At 44.1% G+C, this 17,904-nt stretch overlaps 1 protein-coding gene across 1 annotated transcript in view; it reads right to left on the bottom strand.

The window, feature by feature from the left end:
• Window positions 1-17,904, bottom strand: part of Myo5b (myosin VB) — a 251,035-nt gene that overhangs the window by 107,195 nt on the left and 125,936 nt on the right. Inside the window, exons 5-6 of the mRNA XM_090353117.1 lie at window positions 6,989-7,145; window positions 1,376-1,519 (exon numbers count right to left, since the gene is read on the bottom strand). Of these exons, the coding sequence (XP_090209243.1) occupies window positions 1,376-1,519; window positions 6,989-7,145 (301 nt within the window). The remainder of the gene's footprint in view (window positions 1-1,375; window positions 1,520-6,988; window positions 7,146-17,904) is intronic.

The raw sequence follows: 17,904 nt of genomic DNA, 5'->3' as shown, positions 1-17,904 counted from the left end.
CTTCCAGCGCCTTTTCTCTTCTGGAGATCTGGAGCTAAGTGAAAGCTGCCCTGGCCCATCCTATCAGGCTGGGCAGTCAGGAACATCCACCACTGAGAGGAATCTAGCCAACACTCATGGCTAGACTGGCCTGGCACTCACAGGTAGCCATGGTGGTCTGAACAGAGAGCATCAGGCAGAGGCAAGCTCAGGAATGAGTGCCACAGGCAGCACATCACAGTTGTCTATAGCGGCTCTCTGTACGGAGGTGAAGGATGTGGGCTTGTCAACCCAATGCATGAGTGGCAGAGAAAGCTGGGCAACAAAATTCAGGGTGGAGATAGCGAAAATAATCTTCAGCCTTTGCTAAGTATCAGCACAGAGCTGTCACCAGGAAGTCAACAGCAGAAGCAGCCCTGAGGTCTCTGAAGGCAGCAGCAATGTGAGGACCGGAAGCTACTATGCCCAGAGGAAGACCAGGCCGGCAACTCAAGCCACGACGAGTTCCTATCCTTGATTCAGTGGTCACAGACAGTGGTGGAATGGGGCATGGCATTCATCACCACCAAAAGCAAAAGAAGAAGGAAATGGGACGCAAACAGGCAGAGCTCAGATGGGGAGGAGGATGTGAAGGTAAGGAGAGAAAGAACAAGACTCCAGTCAAGGAAGAGACTCCCTTTATTAGAAAAGGAAACGAAATAGAAGGCCACCAAGTGAAAGGGCTCCTGTAAAAATGGAATCCACAGACTCTGACATCCCCCAACCACAAGACTATAAAATCCACAAGGAAAAGGACTTATTTTTGCTGATAACATAACAGGCCTTCAATACGTGTTACTGACTGAATCAATAAGCAATCTTCTATCTGGTACAGTGGCTCATATGTCTAATCCCAGCCTCATAGGAGGTAAAGATGAGGAAGACTATGGAGCAAGGCCAGTCCCAGAGCGGGGAAATTAACAAGTAGATTCCTCTCTCAATAACTAAGTTGCTTGTGCCGGTGGGCCCAGATACATTAGACTAGGTGCATCATGGTCCAGGCTAGCCCTAGATAAAAACATGAGACTTCATTTAGAAAAAGAAAAAGGCTGAAAATGGCTGGAGGTGTGGCTCCAGTGACAAAATACTTGCAAGGCCCTCACTTCAAACCTCAGTTACTGCCAAGAACAAAATGCAATACATATATGCATATATTGTACGAAACATTTTTATAGTTTATTACCTTTTCCGTTTCAATGAATACTTGTGATGAAAGAAAACCCAAGAACATGCAAATTCCAGGCTCATAAGACAGACTGCTGCCAGGGCACTGAGAGGGTGGGAGAGAATGGCAGGCAAAGCATGGCTTTTCCATTCATGATGGGAAATGGAAAAGGGCCTGAGGTTGTGCACTCACCTGAAAGACCACCCTGGACTTCTCCAGCAGATAGGTCCTCATGTTGGCCCCGATGATGTGGTACCTTTTATCAAATCCGATCTGAATGTACTTCCCAAAGCGACTGCTGTTGTCATTGCGGGTGGTTTTGGCATTCCCAATGGCCTGGACAAAACCATAACAACAGAAAGGAGAATAAACATGGATGGCTTTTTTGGGGGTGGGGGGGTTGGTCAGGGGGCTTGAATTCGGCCTGGGTGCTGTCCCTGAGCTCCTCAGCTCAAGGCTAGTATTCTACCACTTTGAGCCACAGCGCCACTTCCGGTTTTCTCATGGTTAATTGGAGATAAGAGTTTCACAGACTTTAGTGCCCTGGCTGCCTTAGAACCACGATCCTCAGATCTCAGTATCCTCTCATCCTCTGCTAGGATTATAGGCGTGAGCCACCAGCACCTGGCAGTGATGGCTTTCTTGATTTCAGCCTGGTAGATAGAACACTGGTGGCCTCTGTTCCCTTCTCTCTCCCGTCCTCACTTGCTGAACATCTCTACTATTGGGATGGCAAAGGGCCCAGTCAGAAATTCTTCTGGCTTACTTAAAACAAAAGCAACCTCATTTTCCATCCTCCTTCACTCCTAAGAAAGGCCAGTGGGAGTTGATTAACGGCTCCTTGAAGGGGACAAACCAGCTAGGAAGTACACCCATTGTCCCTCTGTCTTCCTCCATTCTGTCTGGCATGCACATCTGATGACTACAGCCACAGCACTTGTAGTGGAACCATGAAGGAAAGACCCCGAGAGGCAGAAAACTAAGCTCTAAAATCAGTAAGCAGTGGCACTGCCCAGCTCAGAACGTTCTGAACCTTCTTTGAAGAAGCAGCAATCTTCCTATGTCTAATCAACTGTGAAGAGATCTACAATTAGGTGGCTAAGTGTTATTCCCAACCCACCACAAGTATGTACACACACACACACACACTCCTCATTACAAACCATAAAGCTGTTACACAGGAAGTGATACCGAAAGGGCAAGAATGCAATTCAAAACACTGCTTGTACCTTTATAACTATGTAGCTAAATGGCTGGTCTCATTGTATGAATATTCAATCCTACACTACTAAAATATTGGTAATAAATACCTTAATATTTTAATCACTTCACATATTTACATTTTGAGATGGTTCAAACATTTGAAAATGTACCAGCTATAACTTTTCAGTGGTCTACGGACTTGAAAGTACAAAGAAATTGGAAAAAAGCCAAATTCCCACTCCACTCCATCCCAACAGAGTCCAAGCCACAGAACTTCTAGCATCTGTTGACACCCAAGGCCACAAGGCTCAGCCAGCATCTGTAACTAACCAGTGAGCAGCCCAGCTGAAGGCTCGTCACTACTGCTTTGGAAAACTGACCTCTAATACTAAAAAATCCAGTTAAGTCTCCACAAACAAAATCTTGGAAGTAAGACCTGGGGTCATGTGATCTGTGCACATAAGTCTAGGTCTTGCTCTGCACTAGGGAAATGGTTCAGCCCAGAATTGGCCTGTTATCCTCCACCTACCCACTGGCCACACCCCAGACACAGCCACTATCAATGTCCAGCTTCCCACTTCTTTCTGTCTTACTACCATGGCCTTAGCCCATGTCACCCTCATCCCTGTTCTAGACAACTTCCACAGAAAACTAGCTCCCCTCGTCTCCCACTGCCAAGTGTTCTCTTGACTGCCTAAGGATTCTTGTAAAATGTGAACCCAATCATATTTCCTGTGTAAAATGGTTCAGTGGCTTCCATTACCCTTTGAGCTAGTTGTAAATCCTTAGCACAGCTTTTTGGTAGGACCTGGCCCAACCTTTCCTCTCATCACTCTCGCCCTTGGTCCTCGCCTTCTAACAACTTTGGATCTCTCTTTTCTTTCTCAAAAGCCCTATAAGTTAATATCATAAAAATAAGACAGATCTTCTGTGCCTCTTGATGAAGCCCACAGGATTGCCTAGAGAAGATTCTTATAAGAACCAAACCAACTACACAAGCATCTAAAATTTTACTATGCCTTTACAGGAAAGGGACAAGGGGACATGCTGATCTTCATGAGACTGTAACCAGCACAAGCTAGCTTCTGGAAAATTCTAAGGGACCATCTAATTTTAATGATTTAAGTTTAAAATTCCATTTTTTTTCTTAATTTGTAGGAAGGCAGTAAGACTCTTTACCATGCTCTTTATTATTCAGACAAGAAATATACATGAAAACAGCAGTGTGTTGGGATAGCTTCAACATGATTGGATGACTGGGATATACAATAAAAAAGTAGATACTGCAGGGCTGGAAGTGTAGTCTATTGGTAAATATTCACCTCACATGCACGAAGCCCTGGATTTGGTACCACACACACAAAAAGCTGGAAGTGGCACTGTGGCTCAAGTAGCAGAGCACTAGCCTTGAGCAAAAAAGTGTCCAAGGACAGTGCCCAGGCCCTGAGTTCAAGCCCCAGGACCGGCAAATAATGATAATAATAATAATAATAATAATAATTTTAAAAAGAAGTAGATATTGCAAAGTATGTAAATAGAGAAGGGAGCAATTAGCCATATCTGGAAGAAAGGGGAAACTGAAGTGACGCTTGGAATAGAATTGTATCAGTGGGAAAGGAAAATGGGTAAACTTATGATAGAGGATGGACAAGAGCTTAGGGGGTAGACCCTACCCTCTTTGAACTCAGAGCTCTGCACCCTCACTTGGCTTTTTCACTCAAGACTAGCACTCTACCACTTGAGCCATACTGTACTTCTGGCTGGTTGCTGGTTAATTGGAGATAAGTCTCAGGGGCGTTCCTCCTTAGATCTCTGCCTCCGAATAGGTGGGATTCCAAGTGATATCATCAATCAGCACCTAGCTTATTTATCTTAAGATCCTGGAATTACCTTTCTAGTCATTGTTCCTATCATTTTGATCACTAGATCCCATCCCCTGTCCGTCTCTCAATAGTGTCTCAGGTTTTAAGCTTGAAGGTTTCTTTAACTCCAAGCAGCCATGTGGTCCTCTGTCATGGACTTGGGTTCTGTCCCTGGTCTTACAGTCTCTTGATTAACAATATTCTTTTAATCAGTAGAGACTTGTGAACAAATCATGCCTGGTATACTGACAGGCCCTTAAACAGAATAGAGTCAGAGTGTACTGACACCGACAATAAGTCACCTTAATCTGCCCCAGCCAACCCCAGCTTATTTTCCAGTTGCCTTAATTTCAAAAGCTGCTACTTAGCATGGTCTGCTAGGAATTCCACCTCCTTAGACCTCCCTCCATCTCCCCAGCAGGTGCCTGCCCTTGCTGGGCTGTTGTGGAAGCAAGGAGACAATGACATGACCATAACTGATAGCTCATGGAGAGATACTACTCTTCCTGGGGACAGGGGCACAGTAACCAGTAATCAGCTCTCCCTTATTAAGCTCTGAGGAGGAACAAGCTGACAGGACTTTGCAAAACAAGGGCCCAGCAGAATTCTGAAAGCCGGAAAAAGTGTTTTTACTCTAACAGTACCAGTGTTTCTCCATCTCTATTTTGCAACATTCTTTTGAATACTACTCAGGCTTCTTCCTGGCTTCAGCTTTTTCTGTTCATAGTCAAGCATCTCTCAAAACTACTACCACACAGCAGCTCAAGAACTCTTTTTTTTTTAAAGGAGGAAATATGACAGAACGTGGAATGATTATCAGAAAGCAGTAGTGCTATGGGGAATTCCCTCTCCTTCTCCCTCTTCCCCTCCCCTTTCTCTCTCTCTCTCTCTCCCTCTCTCCCTCTCTCTCTCTCTCTCTCTCTCTCTCTCTCTCTCTCTCTCTCTCTCTCTCTCTCTCTCATCTTGAACTCAGGTCCTCTTGCTTAGCTTTTTAACTCAAGGGCAGTCCTCTGCTACATGATCCACAGCTCTACTTCTGGCTTTGTGCTTTCTTGGTCTGCTAAGGGACAGGACAGAAGCTATTGGAAAGAATGTAACCAAAGCTAGTTTCAGTGTCAACCAGGAACTGTAGAGGAATACAGACTGCTGGGTCTCTTTCCAGACCTTCTGAATCAGACTTCAGGTATAATGTCCAGCAACACTCAGACAACTTCTGGTTTTAGAAGCATCTTCAATAATAAAGAGACATTTCTCATTTTGTTTATATGTTTGGTAAAAAACGTTTCCAACTATATCAATTCCTATCAGAACAGATACTGAAACTTGCTTTGGTTGAATTCTTGCAAATAGGTGGTAAGCATCTCGTTCAACTGTCCATAAAGCTTCTTCAGATGATGCAACGCTGAGGCAGAATATTTTGCTTAGATGACCAATGATTATTCTATTAGGAACTGAATTTGTAAATTTACCGCTGCACTTTGTAACGGAAAAAGGAGAAGGGGGACTAGGAAAGGTCCAAAAAGTTCTTGCTTCAAACTAACCTGAAAGGGCTAGGAGTTTGGCCTAGTGGTAGAGTGCTTGCCTAGCATACATTAAGATCCAAGTTCGATTCCTTGGTACCACATACATAGAAAAAAGCTGGAAGTGGTGCTGAGGCTCAAGTGGTAGAGCAGTAGCCTTGAGAAAGCCCAAGGACAGGGCTCAGGCCCTGACCTCAAACCCAGGGCTGGCAAACACACACACACACACACACACACACACACACACACACACACACACACACACACACAGAAACTAACCTGAAAGACCAACCACAGTGACCTGTGTCTTAACTGATGGGGTGGAGAGCTCCTCGGGGAAATTGGAAGCTGTCTTATGGCAGCTTGAGATCCTAAATGTATTTCTTCTTAAACAAAGGGGCTGCCAAAGTGGGGCAGAAGGGCCTCTCCTAACCAGCACAGCACCCAGGCAATAACAAACCAACCTGGTTTCAAAGGTGGGGCTTCAAAGTTGGTCCAGGAGCTTCGAGGCCTAAATGTGCAATTCTCTTAGAGTTAAACTTTTATAAAGAAAACAAAAGGAGAGAAATGACATTCTAAACCGTAAAATAGAATGAAGCTATCTAAAATCTAATTTTTAAGTGATACCTCTGTCTTGCACTTATCAACTCAACCACTCTGAGCCTGCCTAACTCTGAGCCGGCTCCCTTTCAAGAGCCCCAGGTCGTACTGATGCTTGAGGATCTTCAGCAGATGCGGTTCTCACACAGGTGTTGGCTATTCCTTGCTCTTCCCAACTTAAAACAGAATGCCTGACTGCTTTTTGGAGTGAAGAAACACTATTCTACTGGGACTTCCTTGCATCCTTCCCCCGCCCCCTCGAACCTGCCTTCCTTCTTGATTCATTCCGTGGCTCCTTCAAGGCATCCATCTGCTTTAGTAACATGCTGGGACACATAATGGCTGCAGGAGAGGGGGCAGCAGCAGAGATGGCACAGATAGGGCAGGGCTATCACCACAAGATGCAATATAGAACATAAGAACACTCCACCTAATACTGGGGCCTTAAATGACACAGGTGGGTCAGAACCCCCCCCCCCATCAGTGTGTTTAGAGGCATCACAATCATTTCTTCCTCAGCAGTGGACCTGGGCTCTCCAAGGGCTCAAGGAATGCCTTGAGGATACTTCTGATCAGTCACGCTATCTGTCAAACCCAACGGACACCCAGGAGAGGTTTACCTCCATGATGGGACTAGACGCCAGGACCTTCTCTTCAATGCTGGTCTCGCTGGCTGAGCCACCAACCGTAGCAAAATAGCGCATGGCATACTTGGCTGACACCGTCTTCCCGGCTCCAGATTCCCCGCTGACGATGATGGACTGGTTCTTCTCGTCTCTGGAAGGGAATGTGTGGTCAATCACCAGCAGTGGAAAGGTTCTGCTACCTTTTAGGGAGCTTTGTCAGACAAGGGGCTGAGCCTGGTGAGGGCTTTTCCCCTGCTTTCAAGGATAAATGTGGAGTGCTCATGTAAAAATAGCCTTCCCAAGCTCACAGGCCCACATCAGAGCCGACAGTGGGAGGGAGAAAGCTTAGTAGTGGCATGTGACCTCTTTCACCACCCAGAGGAAGGGAGGCTCAACCAGTGGGCCATGCTCCTGATCCTCACAGCGCAGTGCCCTGTAGCATTCCCTTACACACACCCTGAGAAGTTCCACACACACGCTTCCTACAATATCACATCGCCTTTGTTTCTCCAACTTACTCAATCCGTGCTTCAGTATAAACTATGATTTCTTCAAGAGCAAAGGGTCTTTCCTTCTCCTGCCCTGAGCTCAGCAACAGCAGTCACAGATCTGAGCATTTCTGTTTACATAGATACATGACAAAGAACACTATCACCCTGATCCTGGCTCTAGTTTTTTAAAAAAATGGATAAAATAACTCAATTGCAAGAGAGAGATTTGAGTAGGCTAAATGGAAGAAAGAAAACATCCTACATTAGATAAATACATTTCTATAGTGTGAAAGTCTATATGAAAAATAGCTAAAAGGTAAAAAGAGCTGGGCATGACAAATATAAGGCCTTGAGGGAAAACTCCAGTTCTGCCAAACATAAAGTGGAAAGTAGGAAGACAGATAAGTAATGCAAAGAGCAGGCCATCAGATTTCCAAGACACCAGGACGCTCAAAATGAAGAGCAATGACAAGCACTGGTCCACAGTCTGAAGAAACAAATCCCTTGTCAGGGATAGACTTTTGCATCTGCATGCAGTGCACTGACTCACCACCTCAGAGGGCAGCCACTGCTTTCGAGGCCCAGGGATGGTAACAGTACCTGGCACAGAGATGCACTTAATATATTCTATTGAACTAGAAACAATCTATCACTAGATTAAGTTAATCCTCTCATTTCCTTAATAAGGTCTAAAGCTCTAGGTCCTGGCTCTATCTCCTGTGGCTTCCTAGGCAGAAGAAGCTATAGAACTGGGAGGCCATCATAGTGGCTCGAAAGTTACTGACATGGGTAGGCTGTAGCTTATTGGCTTCAGTGAATGAGCACCATTCTCTTGCACATCTGGCCCACAGTCAAGCTAGACAATTCAGATGATGAAAGACAGAAGACTGTATAAGTTAAGATGGAAAGAGCTCAGCTGCTAGGGAAGCTTCAGGGAGTAAGGTGTGGGAGATAGGAGGAAGAACCCTTAGGTAGGAGCTACTCTTCAGAGCCAGCAAAGAGCTGTGTGATGTTGGCTCCCAAACCCTGAACTGTGTGTGTTCAGGGGAGAGGGACCTGATCGGTGAGTAAGCGCAGTGGAGAAAATGGAGCAGAAAATAGCCATCAAAAGCAATTTCCTAGTGAGGTAGACTCCCATCTAGTATTTGGGAGATGGAATTTCCAGTGCCTTTCTGAGATGCCTCATAGATTTCTGTCATCAATATATCTGCTTCTTTCCTTGCTTCTGCAACATTATTACACTGAAAGGTAGCCTCTAAACAAGCCTGTGAATTTTAATTTCTCCCATGCTTCTTCAATTTAAAATATCATAGTACATCAACTTGACCCAGAGGACAGTATCAGGTGCCATGTCTACTCTTAATTCTTTCACTCATTCTCAAGTTCCTAGACACATGATTATCCCAGATAACTGAGTGCATAATAAACTGGGTTTTACCCTACTGAAACAGACACGAATTTGATAGTACCTGAGAGCTTCCGATGTGTCTGCAATGAGAAAGAGACCTCAGCAACTGCATCCAAAAGTTCTGGGTTCTGGAGTTCTGCCCAAGCTCTATGCGTTTAGACTATATAAATGAGTAAGTGCAGGGTATGGCAGAGCCTCAATCCTCAGTAGGGGACCACTTTGAATGGAGAGGCCCATACTGCCCGGGGCACTTGACAGGATCATTGGAAGCAATGAACAGAGGTCAGCAGACCAGGAAGTGGATTGGTGAGGGGAATGTGTGCATGCTGTCAGGCTTCATTTCAACCCAAATTGCACAGGAAATTAAGACTACAGGGAGTCCCAGGTATAAACTTTGCAGAGACAACTAAGGCACACACTAGTGACCCTTGTCACATTTCCCTGTCAACATCAAGGTGCCAACTGCTCTATAAGTCACCAGAGAAGCACTGAAAAGTTTCTCAGTGTTTAGGAAAGAGGGTAACACATATGAAAGATAGGCAACCAGGCTATTTTAAGGACAAGTGGTATCTATGTATCTATGTATCTATGTATCTATCTATCTATCCATCCATCCATCCATCCATCCATCCATCCATCCGCTAGGTTATATAACAAGTTTCAAGAATTAAAAAGAAAGATTCAAAGCAGTAAACAATATGAGGAGGGGGATGGTGAGCACATGGCTAAAGTAGTTATACATACCCCAAGTTCAACAATCTTTACACTCAAGGCTCTTTGAAGGAGCAAGCATGAGAAATGACCATGAGTGCTAACTCTTTGCTAATTTGGTGATTGGCAGAGCTGAGATTGACACGTACGCTAAAGCTTGACAAAGTTACCTCAGACCAACAAGTACCTATTAATAAGCACATCACTTCTGGGAGGTTCCACATAGTAGGGATGGCTCTCAATGATACTCTAGACCAGGTGCTAAAAGTTAGCTTTCCTTCCAACCCTGGAGAACTGCAATCCAGAGTGCCAGGGGACTTGGGACTTGAACCTCAGTGGTAGCATTGGATTAGCTATCTGACCTTATTTGACACCTTCAGATCATCTTATCATAGTCTCTTAAGATTTGGATCCCTGAAGCCCTCTGAGTGCCCTTCTGAGTGCTCACATTGATAGTGGAGTCTCCAATTCATCCTAACATCCTTGCTGATTCAATTTCTAAATCACAGCTTCAATTATATTTTTTCCCGACTGAGAAAAGATGAATAGCTAAGTAGTAAAATGTTGGGAGCAAACTTAACATTGGATTTGCCAAGCTCTGACTCTGCTACCTTACAGAGGAAATGTCACAACTTATGTAATGGTGGCTACAAAATTATACAAGAAGATCTCTTGTAAGATGATGGTTTTATGCTTCCAACACAATGGAGTAATTTCTGAAGTATTTCTGGTATATCTGGAGCAGTATGGATCCTCTCCAATGTCCTCTGTTCTTTATGAAGGGCATTTCCTGTTTGTTTTAGTGCATGGCTTCCTGAAGCCAGCACAGACTTTCTTGCATGGCCCTAAGCATTCCCAGCTCAAATGAGTTTCTTCATTCTCTTATCTCACAGTTCTGAATGCCTGATATACAACCACCTTCTGCCTCATAGACACTCACAGTGTTCTCATTTATATGGTGCTTGGATAACTTATATTAAGCATGTATCCCATGCTTAATATTCATTAAAAAATAACCTACTTGTCAGTCTTCCCATTTTAAAGAAAAAAGGGAAAGGCTGGGAAAGGCCAAGTCATGTGCTTAGCATTTCTCTGCTTTGAAGACACGGGCTTAAACTTGAACACAGGCTTCCATCTCCTGACACCCACCTTTCTAACCCACCATCACCGCTGGAGATATGCTGCTATTTCTCTGTATTACTACCATCTTTCTCATTCAATAGAGCAATCATGAACAAATCTCACCACCAGTACAAGATGAAATATGAATCATGATCCTCACGACAGACTTACTCTAAACTCTTCAGCAAAAACATCACTTCAGAAGCTCTTCCTCAACATCTTCCCCTCACAGTACCTTTCTAAACTAAAATTTTTACTCATTTACTCAACTTTTTCCCATCCTAATCTCCTTAGCTAGAATCTAAGTCCTATTACATCCCACCTGAGATATGAAGACTTGGATGGGCCAGCCAGTGCTCCGATTGGGTGGAAAGCCTGAAAACAGGAACTTCGGGTGCTGTCCTAGGCTGAGCCCAGTGGCCAGAGCCCCCTACAACTGTGAAACATACTGCTTATAAAACCAAACCTGGTGGTCTCTGCCCTGTGCTTACCCTTCTTCCAGTTCATCTTCACGAAGGAGACTGACTGCATGGAGCAGTCTTGAGAGGACATTGAAAGGGTCAAGAGGTGTCCACCTCCTGCTTGGGCCCAGTGGAAGTCTGGCGTACCAACACACAGCCTCATCTCTGAACACAGCATTAAGCCCTTCTGTTGTTTCCTACGGAAGTGACAAATCACCTGAAAACCAGGGAGTGTCAGAATATATTCTGTTCACTATGGGGATAATCAATCTACTCTTCCTTAACTGACTGTGTCTGTCTCCTTTCCAATTATACTGTCACCACCACCACTGAAATACGTATCATGTATGGTGGTATGGGGGGGAGCCCAGGGTGAGGAACACCATGCTAAAGAATAGGGAGCAATTTTTAATAAATAATGTCTGTTCAGCAGATGAGTGTAAGTACCATGGACAGCGTTAGTAACTGTGAAGCAAGGAAAGCCACAGGGAAATGTGGGGGGAAATTCTACACAATGACGATACTCCATATGGTTTAATACCTTCCTTTAATAAATTCAAATCAGCAAAAAGAAGCACTGCTTAGAGACATAAACACAAAGCGACATTAATATGAAGCCTCTCAGAACCTATTATGAAGTTTGGGAAGTTGTGTTGGGAGAACTGTCTGACAGGAAAAATCTGATGTGGCAGAAAAGGTTGAACAGGGAACGGGAAGTAAAGCTGGGGAGTAGACAGTAGCATGGGGTAGGGTTAGGTGAGGAGGATGTAGGACCTTTCAGTGAGGCAGTTGGGGCTTGGAAGAGTGGCACATGTATCATGATTCTGACATGGTGAGCACCAACATTAGACGCACTGTGGAGGACATCTGTGTCGAAAAGAAGCTAGGCCTGGGTATTCCACGCAAGAGCTCCCCAGAACCTTCCAACAGGCCAGCCAGGCCTGTGATGGGTTAGGACAAACGAGGGTTCTGCAGGCCCTATACTGCCACTCATTCCCTCCCTGACAGAGCTGTGCCAAGCCCAGAGCTCAGCACAAGCCATTCAGGAAGGCCATCCTAAGTAGTTACTACACTGCTTCATCAGAGTCTTCAGTATCTGCTTGGTGAGATGAAAGAACTTAGTGTAGGAAGTACTTAGCACATTTCATATGCAAACATTTTCCCGCTTCCCTTCCACAGTGGCTCCTGGAGCACTAAGTCCTATTTCTAAACCTCCTGAGTGTACCATGGAGGCGGTAGCAAGCTGAACCCATCCTCCTACATGCTTCCCCTGGCAGTGGCTGTCTCCAAAGGATTGAAGACAGCATTGAAGAAAGGACTGCAGCAACTTCCATTCTGCCCAACCCCTTCCTGGCAGAAAAGCAGGGGTAGACTGGGTCCTAGCTCTACTGGTAAAGGCTCCTCAGTGTAAATGGGAAATCATCACCTTCTTTGCTCTTAAAATAAGGCCTGGAAGAGGATTCCCTATGACCTCCTATTGCTCCTTATGTTCTGTGAGTCCCGACCCAGGCTGTAGCTGAGCTGCAGGCCATTAGCACTTACCTGCTCATCACCAAAACACACTCTGCAACTCAAAAATCTGTGGGTTTTAGTGAGTGTGCATGACGAGGTTAAATGTTTGCTATGATTTTATACTTTATAAACCTTGTTGTGATTAAGGTCTCTAGCTAGGTGTGAACTGAGATATATACAGATAGTATATACATTATTCATTTGGTCCTAAAACTAGTTTATAGTAAAGCATGTGCTCAATGAAATGATTTTTCCTTGGACTCCTCTCTCTCTGCCTCTATGAAGTCGGGATGACATTTGTGTATTTCTTCCTCCAAGCCTCAACCCTCTCACCCTCTGTCCTATAGCTCACAGCTAGCGTAACTGACCCTTCCGTGCCCATTTTATCCTCTCTTCAAACCATTCTTTCTCTTTGCTGCTAGAAAGTTATTTCCACTCATATGAACAGGTCTTGGCTTTGCTCAGGGAGCTCTTGTATTGAATTCCTGTGCCCTGAAGCCTTGAGCACTCCGTGTCTTTTATTACCATTCCCAGAAACAAGGTCAGGCAGAAGTACCAGGTGGTGCAAGGGCCAGAAAGGATAAAAGCTGTGGTCATGGAAGAGGGTGACATTTAGGGTGGTCAGATGCCACAGGTATGTCATGGTCTCTGGCAGCACTTTTGTTTCATGGCTGCCCTAGCATTTGAACTCAGCCTTGCACATGCAAGGCTGGTGCTCTATCACTTTTTGCCAGTTGTCTGGAAGATAGAATGTAGTGAACCGTTTCTGACTGAGCTAGCTTTTAACCACTATCCCCTAGATCTCAAGCTTCTCAAGTAGCTAGGATTACAGGTGTGTGACACTAGGAACCCAGCTTCTAGCAACACTTCAACTTCAAAATATCATCACCTGCTCACTGCAAAGTAGCTTCTCTGTCTTGGCCATTCACTTGGGACATCCATGTTGCTTATGAAACCACCCCTGCTGGATCAGTCCCACGGTAGACACGTGGATCACCATCAATGGATACTGATTTAAAAATGCCACAAGTGACTCTACTGCCTGCTAAAACATTAGCCTTACTGGGCTTAAGAACCACTGCTAGAATACAAAGAGCCTGGTTAAGTGAGCTACTGTACAATGTATAGGTACTGGAGCAACTCAAATACCCTGCAACTTACTTGGGGTCAGTATTGGCCTATACATAATGTAACACAATGTAAAAGATTAGCTTGAAGAAATGAACCAGTCTTCACGTTATGAAAGCATAAATTGCTTCCAACAATAGGAACCTTTCTTTGAAATCCAAGCTTCAGCTAATGGCTTACAATAGGTCACCTTGAAATCAAAGCAGTTTCCCCATTAACTGGATTTGCATTGTTGACTTCCCACAGGTTGGAGTAGCCATATACCTGGTCATGTTACACACACATCAATTTACATGCAATAGGACAAATATCCTACTGCCTGCTACAGCCATCGGGACAAATCAATTTAAGTTTCACATTAACTCTTTGAGACTCCTTAACCTGGGGAGCACAGATTTCTAGCAAGTCCTCAAGTAGAACTCATGGAAATCCTGTTAGGATAAAGATCATATACTGATTTGTGCTAAGAAAAAAATTCTTAAACTTTAGCCATTCCTTATTTAAAAATTAATCAAATGAGCTGAGATGAGACAAGTGGTGGGCTTGATCACTAGCATCATACACACACACACACACACACACACAAATTACAAGTACAAATACAAGGTATTTCAAAAGAAAGCCATAGTACTACTAGCAGAGTGTGTGACTGTGTAACTCTGTGTAACTATCAGGACATAATGATTGCAGATATCATTAAATACTTAGAGCTATCATTACTTCTAAGTGATGGTCATTAGTTTTACCATATATATAAGAACCCTTTCTTTTACTGCATCACAAACTCAACAATATTTTGATAACTTTCAGTATAATTTGTTGCCTTTGAAAAATATGTAATACTCAATCTTGCCTCTTGGTCAAAAAAAGCTTATTTTTTTTTATAATCTGTTCCTTTTCAGAAAAACTGCATTAACTCCCAAGATAAGGCTTTTTGCTTAGTTTCCTCCTGAGACAGAAGAAAATGTGATGCCATTTTCACATTGTTACTAGGGAACAGGGCCTGTCATGGACCCGAAGACCATGAGGAGAATAAAATAGTTTAACTCTTGCAGGGTGCCAATTGCCCATGCCTGTAATCCTAGCTACTCAGGAGTCTGAGATTTGAGGATCATGTTTAGAAGCCAGCCTGGGAAAGAAAATCCATGAGACTCTCATCTCCAATTAACCATCAAAAAAGCTTGAAGTGGAGCTGTATTTCATGTGGTAGAGCACTAGTCGAGCACAGAAGCTAAGGCACAACACCCAGGCCTCAAATTCAAGTATTAGTACCCATACAACAACAACAACATTTAACTCTTAATAGTAAAAGATCACCTGTACCTTAGGGTCTTTCAGGAAGCAGGAGTAAGTTGGGAAGCATTCTGCCTGAGAGGCAGCTGACTGCACCTGACAGAGGCAACACTTCAGCTTAAGTCCCCATCTGGACTTCAGATGAAGGGTTGGGCTGGACCACTGCTTCTCCCGCTGAAATGTACATCAGTCTTCCCTGGTAAGTTCAGTCAATCATAGATTCTAGGAGTCTATGCCCAGTGTGTGATTCAGAAGAGAGGGTTGGGCCTGGGAACTTGCATTTTTATTAAGACCTAGGTAGTGACACTCCTACTGGTATGCAGAAATAGAGGAGACATTTCCCGAAGCTTCGTGCTGCCTTAGGATTTCATAGTTCTCTTCCAGTTGGAGGCTTGAGGCGGAATCTGCCTTGGTTATTTATAGATGTCTTCTCTAGAGGGCATGAGGCTAGCTCAGGAGAGCAGTGTTCATGGCCCTTCCCTCATCTCGTCTGGCTGCCACAGGTTTTTACATGCTTTAATTCAGAGACCCTCCCCTTGAGCTCAGTAAGTTTTCTTATCCCCCTTGCTCGAAAAGCAAGGGACCACAAATGCTTGGTCCAGAAACTGTATCTTCCTGGTCAAACCGGTGACATATTTGAGTCACTGAGAGGCGGGAGGGTTGTGAATAGGTGCTTGGCATTGCGTGTGTCAAGAGCAGAAAGGTCACTTAGGACATGTGGTAACATTTAAAGGGGATAGAGCACAAAGGAACACTCTAGAAAATTACTGCAATCAGGTACACGAGGGGTTCTCGAATATTTTATGATGAGTGGATAGAAAAGAGAACTGAAAAATATAGTTTAGCTCAGTAAAGGTACTAATTGCAAACATTCACATCAACCATTTAATATTTATAAATCATCATGAGGCCCAAAGACATCATCAAATACGTTATACCAATTGTGTTGTCAGCCTGATTTAATTGCAAAAATAAATGCTCCATCTTCATAGTTTTGCCTCTGTAGCTTTTAAAATGAGATCACTTGTTCTAGGCACAGATCCATGCCTATAACTCAATGTTCCAAGCAGAAAACTAAAGTAGTCTAGAGGCAGATAAAAGAAGGAAATCTCAATTAGGTAGAGTTGTTAAGCCTCTGGTGTGTGGGATGGAACATGGTAGGAGAAAAAAGAAAGGCTCAGACCAAACCAGGTATTCGAAAAATTTTTGGTGCTTCCAAAAGAATAGCAAAGCTTACTAGAGAAGAGAATGGGAATTAAGATGCAAAGAGATATAGACAATGAGGTCTGATATGGGAGAAAGGATTTATGTGTTTGGGAGAGAGGGTAGCAGGACTCAGCTGGGCGTTCAATGGTACAGCGATAAGGCTGCAGGAAGAAGCTTGGAGTCAACAGGGCCTTCATGTTCTGATAATAGATATGGAGCATTTCTCAGAGCATTTCTACTTTCCATCTTTCCCTGAAGACTCCAGTGTCTCCAGAAATCTCAGTGAACAAAGATTGGTGATAAAGGACAGTATTTGCTTTTCTTTAGTTATCTGTGGTCAAGTAGCCAAGACCCCCCAAATAACACATTTCCATGCCCCCATTGCATCCTCATCTCTACTTTGGGCGCACTCCCATGTCACAAGTCTTCTGAAGAAGTTCAAGAGCAGAAAGTGAGAGCGAGGCTGCCACAGGCTGGATCAGGGTTAGAATCCCACTGTAACTTGTGCTATAAAGGAGACCCCCTGGAAGATACAGGTACAAGGTTCAAATGCACATGGCTGACTACAGGAAGATGAAGAGGACCATGAGAAACCAGAGAATGCAACCTGAGACTGCAAAGACTTGAGTTCTAAGGAGAGAAATGAACCTGACCCAGTGAGTGTCACCCTCCTCTCCTGCCACTGATGTCAGCAGGAACTGTCAGTTTCAAGTAATACAAATGCCTGGTGACTCGTCATTCAGATACCTTTCCTGTACATCTATTTCTGTTTCTTATCTATTTCACATGCAAATCCTGAAGTCAGATTCGAAGATTATCTTAGGAAACCTGTCTTGAAAATTTTCACACGCATTAGGTCTTCCCCACTCCAGCAGAGCACAGCTCTCCATCTGAATACTTCTTAGATAATCATATTCTTTTCCCACTGACAAAATTGAGTGAAAAGATGATGAGGCAATCATTGAGAGCCACAGTAAGCTGGAATTCAACCAGGCATCAGTAAATAGTTCGGCCTTCTTGCTTTTACCTTACTAGGCTCCTTCAAACATAACACACAGCCATCCACGAAGCTGCTCTGTGAAACAACTGCTTCAGACCAAGGTGTTCAAGCAAACACAACCATTCCCACAGCTTAGTAGATAATTCATGTAACTGTGGAGCTCAGAACACAGAGCAAGCCCACACTGAATGTCAGCTCAATTCATCAGCAGCACTCTTTTATTCATGGGTCTCTTTGGTACAATGTCCCAAATCTGTGGGTTCTGGGACACAAATGAATTCTATCCATAAAGGTCTCTAAACACATCTGAGTTCTCAAAAGACAGACTTGCTTTAATGGGCTGGAAAAGAACCAATCATGAAAGCAAATCAATCATTCATTAGGCTGGCAGGAAAACTTTCCAACTTTCAGATACATCTCTAACAAAACAAAATCAAGGAACAGTGTTCCCTTCTCAGTCACCCTGGCTTTGGATTGATTCTCTCACCCATCTAAAAAATGTGGCCTCCCCAGGTAGAAGAGTGCAGTCTCCACTCCCCGAGCATGCCTCCCTCCCACAGCTGCCTGCCTCAGATTAC

Source organism: Megascapheus bottae, chromosome 19, assembly GCF_031878675.1.
Source record: "Megascapheus bottae isolate mThoBot1 chromosome 19, mThoBot2.hap1, whole genome shotgun sequence".
NCBI lineage: Eukaryota > Metazoa > Chordata > Mammalia > Rodentia > Geomyidae > Megascapheus > Megascapheus bottae.
This window is presented reverse-complemented; position numbering and strand designations above follow the sequence as displayed.